This window comes from Triticum aestivum, chromosome 5A (assembly GCF_018294505.1).
Source record: "Triticum aestivum cultivar Chinese Spring chromosome 5A, IWGSC CS RefSeq v2.1, whole genome shotgun sequence".
In the NCBI taxonomy this organism is placed as follows: Eukaryota; Viridiplantae; Streptophyta; class Magnoliopsida; order Poales; family Poaceae; genus Triticum; species Triticum aestivum.
In genome coordinates this window covers 312,478,389-312,494,348 of record NC_057806.1, presented here as the reverse complement: position 1 = coordinate 312,494,348, position 15,960 = coordinate 312,478,389, and the positions used below count along the sequence as shown (strand labels likewise).

General features: G+C 47.9%; 1 protein-coding gene across 1 annotated transcript; it reads right to left on the bottom strand.

Annotated features, from left to right (window-relative positions):
* Positions 1-3,596: 3,596 nt before the first annotated feature.
* LOC123103099 (glutamine--fructose-6-phosphate aminotransferase [isomerizing] 2) lies at positions 3,597-8,893 on the bottom strand. The gene is made up of 11 exons (XM_044524589.1): positions 8,314-8,893; positions 7,674-7,846; positions 7,032-7,143; positions 6,773-6,912; positions 5,798-5,959; positions 5,154-5,475; positions 4,770-5,020; positions 4,572-4,686; positions 4,222-4,477; positions 3,973-4,141; positions 3,597-3,879 (listed from the first exon to the last, which is right to left on the bottom strand). Exons 1-11 carry the CDS (start codon positions 8,558-8,560, stop codon positions 3,796-3,798), a joined length of 2,031 nt encoding a protein of 676 aa, XP_044380524.1. The 5' UTR covers positions 8,561-8,893; the 3' UTR covers positions 3,597-3,795.
* Between the last annotated feature and the right edge of the window lie 7,067 nt (positions 8,894-15,960).

Genomic DNA, 15,960 nt, shown 5'->3' with positions numbered 1-15,960 from the left:
CATCCATGTGCATCAATGATATTACAGAATGATATGATTTAATACTAGATATCAAGTACTAATTAAGCCATAGGGTATTTCAGAATTCCAACGAGCATCTCTCCGGTGGTGAACATCTCATCGAGGATGGCCACAACAATCATAGCCAGTTGCAAAATATAGCACGGATGAGCCTTCGCCTCAGATGGCATGCACTAGTCGACGAGGGTGACACACTCGCGAAAGTCTGACGCTTCTTGGTCCCACCAATGTCGTGCCTCTGTCCCTGCCACCTTCATTGTGGCCGCTGTCGCCTAGGGTTCGCGAGAGGAGAATGGGAGAGAGGCACAACTCATTTTTTCGGTGCAAGGGCAATGGTTGATTCCACGCGGGGAGAGGCGGGGATTGATTCCCCAGTGAAACCCGACGCTTTTGAAAGGGATCGGTCGGGGTGTGAACCCCTGTGGGTTTAACCAAGAAAAAAGTCCATTTTACTCCCTTGAAGAAAATGGGTTGTTCGCATAACCCCTTGAACTTTTTTTTTTGTTCACTTAACCCCCTGATCTATCCAATACCGTTCAGAAATAATCTTGGGCGGATTTTCTCGGGTGGTTTGCTGACGTGGACATTGTCAAAGTGGTTTGTTGACCAAAGGGGCCTTGTGGTCAGGTGAAGAGCGCAGCCGGCGCTCAGTTCATGCCGATGGTGTTGTCGTTCTTCGTCCGCGCGGCTAGCGCCTCGTCCTCATGTTGAAATCTTGTCCAAGAGATTCACCTCGCTCAGCTATACATTCCTGGAAAATGAATTTCTTCGGGTCGCCGCAAATCACCGTCACCCATGTCTTCTTCCTTGCCTCAGGCATTGACCACTGCCACCTCGATCTCTTCGTCCGGTGACCCCCGATTCTCCTCCTCTTCTTCCCGAGCACCATCGCGCTCCCCTGAAGCTAATCATCCCCTCCATCTGGAGCAGCGCGTCCCCAAGGACCTCTTCCCGCATGGCCAAGCTCTGGCGCCTACTGTAGTTATTTGTCCGCGCGGCCAGTGCCTCCTCCTCGATGTGAAACCTTGTCTGAGAGCTTCACCTTGATCCAGTGCACATTCTTGCCAAAGGAATTAGTTTGAATCGTTGTAAATCGCCCTTGCCATGTCTTCTTCCCCGTCCCCGACATCGAGCGCCGCCTCATTGATCTCATCCTCCAGTGACCCCTGATTCTCCTCTTCTGGTTCCCATTCACCATGGCGCTCCCCTAAAGCTGACAGGCTAGTCCATTTGGAGCCACACGCCCCCGAGGACCTCTCCCTGCGTGTCCATGCTCCGTCGCCCGCTGCTGCAGTCGAACACGACAACCAGTGCACTGGCATGCTCCGATGCCCCACCGTCTCTGCCGTCCAGCCATCTCCCCATCCCCCTTGGCCTCTGCTGATGCGGCCATGCCCATCATCTGCCGACGCCGCCGACCGTCCTGCCCGATCCCGCTGTGGCCCCTGTTGTTCCCAGACATCATGAACCGGATGGGAGGACGCGTCGCATCATAGGGGTCACTCGGATGGTCGTAGCTCCGCCGGGGGTGGCCTGTGCCACCGAGACGAGTGCCCGAGCTCCTCTCTGTCCCGCGGGCGAGCGACGGATGAAGGAGATAGACCTGCCAGGTGGGCCTGCCTCCTCTAGGCCCCACCCGTCAATCTCAGCTGCACCTGACAAGGGAGGCCCACCCGCAGGTCAAAACCACCATTGACCAATGCCACATCAGCAGCAAGTGGTGACAAACCACCGAGGGGGGTCTTTCGTCCAGTGTGGGTTTGTTTAGGGGGTGAAAGGAACAAAAAAATAGATGAGGGGGTAATGTGAACCACCAACTTTATTCAGGGTAGTAAAATGGACTTTTTCTTTAACCAAAGAGAGAGATACCAAGCTCACCTCGATTTCACCCCAGGCAGTGCAAAACCGCTGGGTTCGATCAGGTTTCAGCCCCGATCCGGATAGGGGTGGGTATAACCAAACATGGCCCTCGGGGGCTTTGGTTTCTCTATATACTATATATAACCAAACATGGCCTAACCGGTGACCACTTTATTATATTCATAAATTCCTAAAATCTAAAAAGTGGTCGCGCACTAATTGACGAGAACGAGCGGTCGGGCTTTCTAGCCATGCATGAATTTGTTTTCTTTTGTCTGCTAGTGCATGTCGTTATCAGCATTTAATGAGTTCACATTAGTTAGTCTGATTTGAAAGAAACAACTTCCCGTACAATTATTTTGATTTTTCGAATTTTTAAAAAGTCATATCTTTCAAACTGCGCGTCGGAATTCAAATCTGTCTTCACTGTTGAATTCTTTATGACGAGATCTTTGAAACTAGATCTCGCATGAGTATGTTTCGACGAAATTTTTTTGATGTCAACTTTCGTGCTATATTGTGCAACTTTAGTACTGCTTTGTGCAACTTTAGTACTGCATGGTGCAATTTTTTTTAAACCCAATTTTTTGGAGTTGCATCCACATTAGTTGTATTGCACACATGGTAGTCCCACTTGGCACATGCACGGCCACAGAGTTGCACAATCTGATCCGTATAGTCGCATATGAATTGTCATAGCTTATAATGTAGTCTAGTTGCACACATTGATGCTTAGTTGACATGTAACGTAGTCTAGTTGCACACACATTGATGTTTAGTTGGCAGGACACTAGTTGCACACGCATATGCTCAGTTGGCTTGTAATTTAGTCTAGTTGCACACGTATTGATGTTTAGTTGGCAGGACACTAGTTGCACATACATATGCGCAATTGACGTGTCAATGTAGTCTAGTTGCACACAAATTAATATTTAGTTGCAGGACTAGTTACACACATATATGCTCAGTTTACGTGATAATGTAGTCTGGTTGCACATGCATTGATGTTTAGTTGGCAGGACTATTGGCACACACATATACTCAGTTAGCGCGGCAATGTAGTCTAGTTGCACACACATTGATGTTTAGTTGGCAGAAGGACTATCGGCACGCGCATATGCTTAGTTGCCGCGACATGTACTCTAGTTGCATACATATTGATATTTGGTTGGCAGGAAGACTAGTTCGTCGAAACATCCCCATATGAGATCTACTTTTGAAGAGCACGTCGCGAGGGTTCCAATAGTAAAAAGGGATCTTAATTCCGAAGTGCGATCTAAAAGTTATAACTTTTTAAAAATTTGAAAACCTAAAATAAATGCGTTCATATCTGTTTACATGTTTGCTTTTGTAGTACAGTATGTGATACTTTTTCTAAATAGAATTGCTTTATCAATTGGAAGGAACAAATTATTACCTTTTATGGATTAGGGACTAAAATTATCTGTTTTGGACCGGCCGCTCGGGACGACTAGCGAGCAGCCAGCCGCTCGCTAGATCGGTCCTTATAAATTATTATTATTTTGCACTTCTATTATACAGTAGAAGTTTACAGAGGGAGTATCTGTATACTTCCTTGGTTGTGACTTCTTTTATTAATTTCTCAATATGTTTCCAACGGTAGTAATAATAACAAACAAAGGTCTTTCAGTAATTACAACATGAGCAATTCCAGCGAGCCAATGCATCATCTTAGGTTTACGACAAGCAAAGCATACATGAAAGATAACCTGCTTTCTTTTTCGCAAATAACATTCATACATTTTCACAACGAGCTGATCAACAGGCTGCCGACGATGCTAACCTCCTCAAATATACACTATCACGATATTCACGGCTACAGCACTCTTTCTTCTTTTCTAGAAGAAATACCTGAATACTTCTGAGCTATGACTCTGCATGTTTTTCCTCTACTTACTGGGTGGTCACGCTCTTCGCCAGATTCCTTGGTTGGTCAACATCGAATCCACGAAGAACGGTGAGATGGTATGCGAGCAACTGAAGCAGAGATAACACAACATTCTTCAGTGGGCAAACTGCAGTGAGAAATCGAATTCGAAATTCGAGAGAAAAAAGAAAGCTGGGGCTAACCTGTAATGGTATTATGTTAATCACTGGCTGGAGACAGTCCGCAACCTTTGGAACTTCAATCACTCTACAAGATCCGCCGGGATTGACAGCAGAGGCATCTCCCTTTGAACACATTATGATCAGACGCCCCTTGCGAGAAAGGAGCTGCTGGATCACGGACTGTTGCTTGCTGCAAAAGGAGAATAACAGTATTAGGTATTTTCTGTCTGAAACAAAAACTGATCGAGAAGCTCTGTTCAAAGCGATTACCTGAAGCATGCGTCGCGTGTTGCAATGACGATGATGGGGAGGTTTTCATCCACTAGGGCTAGAGGCCCGTGCTTCATCTCACCAGCAAACATGCCTTCACTATGCATCAGCGCAACCTCCTTAACTTTGAGAGCACCCTCTAAGGCAGTGGCATAGTTATAACCTCTTCCAAACACGAGGAGCGATTCCGAGTCGATCAATGAAGAGGCAAGTTCCTTCATTTCAGAGTCAAGTTTCAGAACTTGACTAGCATTGCCTGCATGGTGATGTTGCATATGTTTGAAAACGTCAATGGAATATAGCACTTCTACAGAGTGCATGGTACATGGTTGATTCAAGTAAAAACATACTTGGAAGACTGAAAAGACCACTGATGATAGCTTCCCTTCTAGCTTGAGTGGATATTTGGTCAGATCCAATAGCCAAGGCCATCATTGCCATGACTACAATTTGACTTGTGTATGCCTGCACAATTTTCAAAGACTGTTAGGGAACAAGATGCCAAAAAACTGAAAACTACTGCAAGAGGAGAATGCACAAAAGCTTACCTTAGTGCTAGCAACACCAATCTCACAACCAGCGTTGATATGAATTCCACAATGTGTTCTTCTTGAGAGTGTGCTTCCAACAGTATTTGTTATGCCAACACAAAGTGCTCCATTTTCCAGTGCATAATCAAGAGCAAGAAGGGTATCTGCTGTCTCCCCTGACTGGCTAACAAAAACCGCAGTGTCCTCTCTGTAGATGGGACCTTGTCTGTCCAGCAAGTCACTTGCAACCTCCATTGTCACAGGAATACCTAATGCAAAAGTAATGCAAGGGATAGAAAGACATGTTAAAAGGTCACTACCTAAATAAGCATTGCATTAGTGTTTTCATTTCTAAAGCTTCCACATAAGGACGATGCAGCAGACCAAATTGAACTGACTCACCTGTTAGTTCTTCCACAAAAGTTCTCGCAGCTAACGCAGCATTGTAACTAGTACCACAGCCAATAAAGACTACTCTTCTACTGCGTCTAATTGTTTTGAGGTGTTCCTTCAGTCCCCCCAAAAGAACTGCACCATCCTTTAGTCTACCCCTCATCGTTGTCGTCAGTGAATGTGGTTGTTCATGGATTTCTTTTTGCATGAAGTGGTCATAGTTTCCTTTCTTTATTTGCTCAACTTCCATCTCAAGAACAGATAATGCTCGTTGCACAGATGCTGGCTTCTCTTTGTCATGGTCAAACTTAAGGATAGACACACTGCCATCCTGCAATATGTAAATTGTTAGAACATGAGCAGGTATGAACTATAAAGTGCAAGCTTCACGAAAGAAACAAAATGCGGCTGATAGTACGCCTTCGGCTTTTAGTTTGGAATCACCGAAAAAGGAGGGTCAACAATGACAAAGATTAAGGTAGTGAATCATTCTTCTTAGAGCATGGTAGCAGGCAAGCAAGAATAGTGAATATTTTCCAAAAGTATATTCCCAAAACCACGCCAATCAAGAAAACAGCATTTGTAACAAAAAGGAGGGAAAAGAACAATTATGGGTAGGGATGCATACTAACAAGAGAACACTTGAGCTGTACCTTGATATGAACGATTTCATTATCTTCAATAGCTAAATAGTTCTTGGTATGCTCCACTATAGCACATAAATCACTGGAGAAGAATAGCTCTTTTGGCTTTCCGTTTGCTGTCAGGGCTTTGACATCATTGAAAGATTTCCCGCTCTTTTGACCACTCAATTCCTGAAAACACAAGAGACAAGAGAGTCAAAATTTGTACAACATAAAAGTTCAACTCAACAGAAGCGGAATTACAACTCTAGCGGAATTACAAGATCTATATGTTCATATTAACCAAAAAATGGAAAGCATAGCAACACAATAGTGATTGACAGAGAAAAGGAAATTATTACCAAACTATAAAGGACAGACCCAGTGCTAGAAGCTCCCACACCAGGTGGGGTCTGGGGAAGGATTATACAAGGCAAGCCTTATCCCTGCACGGTGCAATGCAGAGAGGCCACGTCGAAAATTATTACCAAACTATCCTCACTATTAAACAGACAGACTTCTCCAAAAAGCATTGAAACTAATCTGCAACCAGTATACTGTGCAGGGGTTAAGTGGAATGAAACACGTGTCAGCTAGCCATGTAATTTACTACATCGAGTAGTTGATGTGTAACTTGTGAGTAGTCCCCTTCACGATAAAACACATACGACAAAAAGGCATATACCAATCATATGTATGCAGAAGTAGAACTAACATCCTGCTTCAAAGCTTTATATTTTGTTAGGGGTAAAGCTTTGTGCTGTCGCTTTGCAGTTTTACCGCATTTCATATTTTTGGAAGCAAGCGGCCACAAGCATGCAGAGATGACAAGGTATGTATTAACATGTTAGGGTCAGTAATACCGCACACGTCAAAAGGCATACGAAATTAGAAGAATAATTTCATATAACTTGAAGAGCAAGAAAAGAAATCTGAGCATACTAAAAACTTCTTGAGGTGCACCAACCAAATAGCAAGAAAAGATACAAGGACTCTTTTGCTTACGTTGACACCAAGTATCAGTGTGCTGCCTCGTTTGCATGCGATCAGTTCGTTGGGGTAGTGTGGACTTTTAAAAATAAGGGCGTAGGCGCCTTCAAGCTGCCTCATGACTTCGTTAACAACTTGGCTAAATGTCACATCACCTGTGGAAACAATAAAGTGTAAGAACAAAGAAGTCACCTTAAATAAAATTAACAGAGCACAGTATATCATGCGAGTTCTCACTATAGCGACAATATCACACCATAAAGCACATATATACCTTCTCCATCATGAGCCTTATCAAAAACAAACTTTGCTAGCTTAGGGATGACTTCTGTGTCGGTATCAGACTCAAAGGTGAACCCATGCCGAGTAAGTGTCTCTTTCAGAACCTGTATAGATACATCACAAAGACCAAGTTAGAATAGAACACAAAAATTCTCATTGCATCATGTTATCCATGCAATATTAATTTGATATCTCACAAGGTTAATCATAATCATGCATACAAGTTTCAGATACTTGCGAGCCACAAATGTGTGATAAACAAATTATCCTCTTGCGAATTATGATATTACGTATTGTAATATGATCTAAATATTTAAAGAACCATTTAAACTGGAGTAACAGCACTTGAAATTCCAGTTACTAAATAATCGACTGAACTCGGTTTAGTTTGTTTTTTCTTTTGGAAATCCTTTTTGCTGTTTAGCAGTAGTATATGAGATAAGGAGACAACCCATGTGGCGGACCGGGAGATTAAACTTATTATAGTCCCTCCCGCCCAAAAATTAATAAATTCTTATAGTCCACTAGCACAAGGTCATCCTAGTGGCAATAATGCACAATGCATGTGCATCTACAACTGTAAGGATAACTAGGATCAAAATCAACTAGTATACTGGGGAAAAAACCTGCAAACCTCATAGTTTGTGATGATGCCATTGTGCACGACCAAGAACTCGTCACCGGCGCCGGAAGATTGCGGGTGGCTGTTCCTCGGGGCTGGTACGCCGTGTGTGGCCCACCTGGTGTGAGCAATTCCAGCATGCACATTGAATGCGGCATCCAAGTTCACATCCTTCTCATCAACCTCTGAAGAGCAAAACAGAAGTTGAGCAAGTCGTTAGATTCTGTGCTTGAAATTTGGGTAGCCAACCTACCGTGCATCAGGATAAGTGGCAGAATTTGGAAGTGGGACTTGCATGCAGTAAAATTGGCCCAAAGCATGCGCCAAATTGCATCAATAACTGTCAGATGGCATAATAATAAATCTCAAAAGGCAAATTTTGACTTTGATCCTAACGGGACGAATTGTGTGTTATCTGGAGAGATCCAGAATGTTGAGGCCTATGAGATCCCGAGTCAAAATGCGAAGGTGCTGACCGCAGAATTCCCCTCCCGAAGATCATCATCAAATCCAAAACTGAGTGGAGCAGAATCCAAATTGCCGAAGCTTTGGCCGCCTAAAACGTAAAAACCATGCCTCCTTTGACCGAAAGGAGCGCCTAGAAGGCGGACCGGGCTGGAGCACAACCAGAGGCGGAAAAGCAGGCGCTCACCGGCGTAGACGGATCGCACGAGGTTCTCGATCTTGCCCTCCTGCCGGTACACGAGCGGGGGCGCCCCGGCGTAGGGAGCCGGCGCGGAGCCGGGAGCAGGGGGCGCCGGGAGGTCCGCGTCGACCGCTATCCCGGAGGAGTCGTAGCCGCGGTACTCGAGCCGGCGGAGGCCGTTGAGGAGCACCTCGAGGACGTAGCGGCGCTCCCGCGAGACATTGTAGTTGAGGTAGGCGAAGATCCCGCACATCCTCGGCCCGCGGGCCGGGGCTGGGGGAGCTGCTTGGAGAGGAGAGGAGCGGAGGAGGTCGGAGGTGGAGACTCGGAGGGAGGAGTCGACCGACCGAGCTGGAGGAGGAAGGAGGAAGGAAAAGGCCGCGTATTTTGGGCGGAGGCTCGCCCTTTGAGCACGTTTTATATGTTTGGTGTGGGTTGCACTTGCACACACCTGCTGACGGGAAGAGGTCAGGTCAGCGGTTTAACTGAAATCAGGAGGACGGAGGGCGCCGCCGGCCGGCCGGCGTGGGAGAGGAGACGATCACGAACCGGCTGTGGAGATTGAGAAGTGGGTCGCCTTCGCTTCTCTGAGATCTGGGGAGGAGGGCGTTATTTGGGTGAAATGAGAGGACTTCAGATTTAGAGCCATGTGTCCATGTTTAACAAACACGTTGCAAAGCGTTTTTGTTCATCAATCAAGAAAAAAGAAAAGACATACGAACTAACATGTGAGATGGTTAGGTGAACAATGTATCTCAGTCTATCAGGATTCAAGTTCTGACGCTCGCATTTGTCCTGTATTTATTTCATGAATTTCGACGATGTGTGTTTCGCTCGGTGGGAGGAGACGTTTCCGTCAACTACGAGACGTCTACGTTGACTTCGTAAAATCTCAACATGATATGCCGGCTCAGTTAGTCTCTCATATGTGCTCATAGGGGTAGGATGTGTGTGTGTGCGTTCAAGGATGAGTGTATGCACGTATATATGAGCGTTTGCGTCTATAATGTGTAAAAAAAACATGTTGCAACTATTTTAAATAAAAATGGGGTCACTAGTTAGCTGAAATGGAGTTTTGATTCAGTCGAATTGGCCCGAAACCCATTTCTTTCTCCTCCCGACGAACGATTTCTTCCTCCTCAGATAGAAGTCCTACACCCCCCCCCCCCGGCCGCGGCAATGCTCGAGGCGGTCCCTCTAGCATGTTGCTGCCACCCCCAACTAGCCCTCTAAACATCCACATACTAAATTTGTTGTCGGCTACCACGCATTCCCCGCTCATTGTCGGCCAAACTACCAACCCCTATCGGCAGCGTTTGAGCCGAAGCTCCTAGCGTGTTGCCCCCCCCCCCAACTAGACCTCTAAACCTCCACATACCAACTTTGTCGTCGGCTACCACACATCTGTTAAGGATATTACTGCTGGGCGTAAACCGGCCTATCTGGGCCAGGTCAACTTCATCAGTAGTTCCAGAAGTGATAAAGCCCAAGAAGGCAGATGAGGGCCTAAGGCCCGTAGCCGGTTCAAGACTTGTAGCTGTAAACCGGAAGTTGTATGTAAGCTTGTATTGTAAGTTAGGAATAAGGAGAGACCAACCCGAATACGAATACCGACCGGTGTTGGGACTCTGTGAACCGACGGGTGTCACCCGTGTATATAAGGGGACGACCCGGTGACGGTTTAGGGACAACAGACAACAACTCGAGACATAGGCGAAGCTTATTTGCTCCCTAGTCATCGAAACCCCATCAATTTCATCACAACTAGACGTAGGCTTTTACCTTCATTGAAGGGACCGAACTAGTATAAACTCTCTTGCGTCCCTGTGTCCGCTTTAACCCCTTCAAGCTAACCCGTCGCGATGGCTCCACGACTAAGTCCTTTCTCTAGGACATCTGTCGTGACAAAACCAGACAGTTGGCACCCACCGTGGGGCTATCGCACGATGGTTTCCGGTTCTTGGAGGGCCGCTTTGAAGGACTCGAGGGCTACGCTGTAGGCCGGATGACTAAGAGTCGTCGCGGCAAGCTCTACATCGACGACGCAGGCTGGGGCCCCGAGGCCGGCTCAATTGAGTACGGGTACCGGGTCCCCTTTGGTAGCATTCACGTTTTCATTGGCAAGATCGGTGAACCGGGCCCTGAGCTGGACATCTGCACCGACCTCGTCGAGACGGCTCAACGTGCGTGATCCGCCCGGGTTAAACCGGCCATGAAGCGTGCCTTCGTGGGAGTCATCCATGGAGGAAGTTATGAGGATAGATCGGAATCTCGCGGCGATACCGTCCTTTGTTCCAATGACGAGTCATCAACCGGAGAAACCGAATCTCTTTATCAGCTACAAGACGGACGGATTGGGGGCTGTTCTGATGGCGACAGTATTCCGGACCCCTCTGATCTGCCCAACCGGGTTGGAATATTCATGACTGGCACACAAGCAGCGCTTCATTCTTCGACCGCTGCGGCAACGACCTCCGGTTCAGCAGCGGCAATGGCTGCCGGGGCAGGAGGCCCTGTGCACCCGCCGACTCAAGTTCTATCAGAGCTATTTGATGCATTGGCTGTGCTTATGGCGGAGGCTAACCCGGCGGATCAGGGCGTTCACAACGCCGAGATTGCAAAAGTGAAGGAACAGATCACCCAGGCCAAGGCAGATCTGGCAGCCGAGGACACCAGGATGGCCGCAGAGCGGGCTGCTTTAGACGCACAAGCCTACAAGCTCATGTTGGACCAGAGTGCGTCGCAGGAAGTCATGAGGAGGAAGTACCGATCCCGTTTGCCTCCGGTTTTTGAGGCCAGAGACCTTTTCAACACTCCAGGAGTAGGAACCGGCAATCCGATGGAGGGAAACCGGGCTGAAGCTCTCGGGGCCGGCGCACCGGTTCAGCCTCGTCAGATGGACCCGCCTCATCAAAACACCATTATACCTCAGGCTGCTTTAACACCTCCGGGTCACTACTCCAACCCAATGGACATTCTTGTTGCCGCTGCTGCACGGCTGGAGGCCATTCCAATTGAAGGTGACTCGTCGCAGGCAGTAGAGACGCGATGGGTCAAGGAACTTCTGAGGACAGCTTTGGCCCAACAGGAAGCGTACTCGTACAACCGCGACCGGATCCACTCGACCCCCCGTCCAAGCCGGAGCTATAGCAGACATATGGATGAACCAGCAGTGTCGAGTAATGAACGACGTGGAGCACCCCGTGACAACAACCCGGCGGGTGGTGCTGATAACGCTCAGGGAGTAGTGGACCGGGCCCGCGCGCGCAGGGAGGCCGAGCTAGCCACACAACATCAGGCTCGGCAGCTCACGCCGGTTCGTCCAACCACCTTGACTGAACCTGGAGTTATTTCTAGTTCTTTGGGGGTGCCTTGCCTTATCCCCGCTTTACGCAACATGCGCCTGCCCAAGGATTTCAAAGGCCCGCGCAAGGTACCAAATTACACGGCGGATCAACCTCCAGAGACATGGGTGGAGAGCTATGAGATGGCCATGGAGATGCTTGATGTGGATGACGCGGCGTGTGCGAAATACTTCACCATGATGCTTGAAGGAACGGCCCGTACTTGGTTAAAAAGCTTGCCGGCTAATTCTATCAGTTCATGGGCCCAATTACGAGCCCGGTTTATCAGCAATTTTAAGGATACCTGTAAACAGCCTATGTCGATAGTGGACTTAGCTGCATGCGTCCAGGAGGAAGGAGAATCAACGACTCATTGGGTGCACCGGGTTTCACAAGTATTGCACTCCTCAGACCGCATCAACGCTGACACCACAGTATTAACCCTAGAAGGCAACTGCCGGTTTGGGCCCCTGAAGCTGAAGTTGGGACGAATGAAGCGTCATTGCACCGACATGGGGACCCTCATGGCCGCTTTGGTAAAATATGCTAATTCTGATAGTACCAAGGATCTCGAATCTGATGATGACAAGACAGGGAAAGGAAAGAAGAACAGCAGCTCCAAAGGTCAGCAGCATCACTGGGCAGGCAATGGTGGTGGAGGCAAGTGTAAAGCGGATGGTAGCATGGACTTTGTGGCTAATACCAACGCATAGGACGATGGCCAGCGACGTAAGGGTAGACCGAAAAATCGTAATGGAGCACCCAACCCTAACCCAAACCGCCTAAACTATCTGCTAAGCCAGCCCTGTCCAAGACATGGGACGAAGGAGGCGCCAGCAAACCATCTTTTGAAGGATTGCTTTATTATGCAGGAGTTCAAGAATTCTAATAATTTCCGGTATGATCACGAATCTGGCGGTGGCTCAGGATCCGGGTCGGGTTACGGTGGAGGAAGTTCCGGTTCAGGATTCAATGGTAATCCGGGCGGACATAATGGTCAAAGTAGTCAGAACAACCAGGGTGGTTACAACCAACAGCAGCAACAGTCAGGTTACCAAAGCAACCCAAAGCAGTTGAGTAATGGGCAGTACCATGTCTTCACCACTAGCTTGGACAAGCGAGACCGGAAGGTTCAGAGGCGGACGGTCAACTCTGTTGAACCGGCCATACCCCGTTATCTACGTTGGTCTGAACAGCCAATCATATGGAGTAGAGAAGATCACCCTCCCCAGGTCGATAATCCGGGTCAGTTGGCTCTGGTGATGGCGCCTCAGGTGGGAGGTTACAAGTTCACCAAGGTGCTCATGGATGGAGGGAGCAGCATTAACATCCTGTACTATGAGACCTTCCGTCGTATGGGACTAACAGATAAGAATCTCAAACCGTCTAATACAGTATTCCACGGTGTAGTGCCTGGCAGATCAGCATATCTCGTTGGTAAGATAGCTCTGGAAGTGGCCTTTGGGGATGATCATGATTCCAGGTCGGAGACATTGATGTTTGAAGTGGTGAAAATCCAAAGTCCATATCATGCCCTATTTGGGCGACCGGCCTACGCCAAGTTTATGGCTCGGCCCTGTTATGTGTATTTGCAGCTCAAGATGCCGGGTCACAAGGGGACAATAACGGTTCACAGAAGCTGCAAAATCGCTTTGGAGTGTGAGGAAGGAGATGCGGCCTATGCAGAGTCGGTCTGTGCCGCCGAGGAGTTGAAGTATTATAAAGACAATGTTGATCCGGTGGACATGACTCCATTGAAGAAGCCAACTACGGAGCATGATCCGGCCCTGAAGTTCAAATCGACAGCAGAAACTAAGCTTGTTGACTTCGTACCTGGCGATTCATCCAAGCAGTTCAGCATCAGCGCCAACTTGGATCCGAAATAGGAAAGCGCGCTCATCGAGTTCATCCGTGAGAATCAGGACATTTTTGCATGGAAGCCCTCTGACATGCCAGGTGTACCGAGGCAACTCGCTGAGCACACACTTAATATGGATCCTAAATATAAACCGGTGAAACAGTTCCTCCGCCGGTTTAACAAAGAAAGACGCAAGGCGATTGGAGAAGAGGTAGCCAGGCTCTTACTAGCTGGCTTTATTGTTGAAGTTTTTCACCCTGAGTGGCTTGCCAATCCGGTGCTGGTACTCAAGAAAAACGGTACCTGGCGCATGTGTGTGGATTACACAGATCTTAATAAAGCTTGTCCAGCAGATCCTTTTGCCCTCCCCCGTATTGATCAAATTATTGATGCTACGGCGGGTTGTGAGCGTCTAAGTTTTTTGGATGCATATTCTGGCTATCATCAGATCAAAATGGCAGTTAAGGACCAGGAGAAAACGGCATTCATAACTCCCTTTGGAGCCTTCTACTATGTGTCTATGCCCTTTGGGCTCAAGAGTGCCCAGGAAACTTATCAACGTTGTGTGCAAAATTGTCTACATAAACAGATTGGCCGTAATGTACACGCCTACGTGGATGATATCGTGGTTAAATCCAGGGAGAAGGAGACTCTGATTGGTGATTTAAAGGAAACTTTTGATAACCTAAGGACGTACAAGATGATGCTTAATCCGGACAAATGCGTCGGTGTACCGGTAGGCAAGTTATTAGGCTTCTTGGTGTCCAATAGGGGAATTGAGGCTAATCCGGAGAAGATCATAGCCATCACCTCCCTCGCCAAACCGAAGTGTATCAATGATGTTCAGCGCCTGGCAGGCCGTATTGCTGCGTTAAGCCAGTTTATTAGTCGCCTCGGTGAGAAGGCAATCCCTTTGTATCAGATGTTGAAGAAGACGAATCAGTTTGTCTGGAGTTCTGCTGCTAATGAAGCATTTGAGGACTTAAAACGGCAATTGGCCAATCCGCCTGTGCTCGCCGCTCCCATTGACAAGGAGCCGTTGCTGCTATATGTTGCTGCTAATGCTCGGGCGGTCAGCGTGGCTATTGTGGTAGAGCAAAAGGAGGCAGGTAAGGAGCATCCGGTTCAATGTCCGGTCTATTATATCAGCGAGGTGCTCATTGAGTCCAAGCAAAGGTATCCGCATTGGTAGAAGCTGGTGTATGGAGTTTTTATGGCAAGCCGGAAGCTTAAACAATACTTCCAAGGGCATCCAATTATGGTGGTCAGTTCTGCTCCTTTGAGAGATATCATCCAGAACCGGGAAGCAACTAGCCGGATTGCAAAGTGGGCTATAGAGCTGGGGCCGTACGGTTTGAAGTATGTGCCTCGGGCAGTGGTTAAGTCCCAAGCACTTGTTGATTTCATCAATGATTGGACGGAAATGCAAGCACCTGAAGAAAAGCCGGATCATACGTATTGGACCATCCATTTTGACGGATCCAGGCAATTGGAAGGCTCGGGGGCTGGAGTCGTATTAACTTCCCCACGAGGTGATAAGTTTTGTTATGTTCTCCGCTTAATGTTCCCTTATACTAACAATGCAGCTGAGTATGAAGCCTTGCTCCATGGTCTTAGGATGGCTAAGGAGATGAATCTAAGTCGAGTTAAGTGCTTCGGTGACTCGGACCTTGTGGCTCAGCAGGTGTCTGGCACTTGGGACTCCAAGGACCCACTCATGGCAGCATATCATCGTGAGGTGGATATTGTTGCAGGTTATTTCAAAGGCTATCATGTGGACCACGTGGACCGGCGGAAAAATGAAGCGGCGGACGCTTTAAGCCGGCTGGGCTCTCAGCGCAAACCGGTCCCGCCCAATGTTTTTCTGGATGTGCTGCACAACCCGTCGGTCAAGATCCCTGGTGAAGAGGATTTGGCTATTCCTGATCCGGAGGCTCAATTGGTGGCAGCTCTTCATATTATTCCGGATTAGATGCTTCCTTATCCGGCGTACAAGAACTGGGGCGAGTTGCCAGAGGATGAGATTCTGGCCCGGCAGATAATCCGGCGATCCAAGTCCATGGCTATCATCAACGGCGAGTTGCATCATTGCAGTGTATCAGGAGCTTTTCAACGCTGCGTGTCTCCTGAAGAAGGCCGTGAAATTTTGCGTGAGATCCACTAAGGAGATTGTGGTCACCACGCCGGTTCAAAGTCTCTGGTGGCTAAAGCGTTTCGCCATGGCTTCTATTGGTTAACTGCTCATACTGATGCGGAGGATCTGGTTAGACAATGTGATGGTTGCCAAAGGTTTTCAAGACGTGCTCATGTACCGGCTCAAGAATTGAGAATGATTCCAATTACTTGGCCGTTTGCGACTTGGGGGCTGGATATGGTTGGGCCTTTCAAAAGGTCCAAAGATAAGAAGACCCACCTCCTGGTGGCGGTTGACAAGTTTACAAAGTGGGTGGA

Bases quoted from the DNA above. Each gene is read 5' to 3' on its own strand.
- LOC123103099 (XM_044524589.1), bottom strand. From the start codon at position 8,560: ATGTGCGGGATCTTCGCCTACCTCAACTACAATGTCTCGCGGGAGCGC. The intron at 7,144-7,673 runs GTTTGCAGGTTT...GTATCTATACAG, and splicing joins GCATCATCACAAACTATGAG to GTTCTGAAAGAGACACTTAC. The intron at 5,021-5,153 runs GTGAGTCAGTTC...CTTTTGCATTAG, and splicing joins TTTTGTGGAAGAACTAACAG to GTATTCCTGTGACAATGGAG.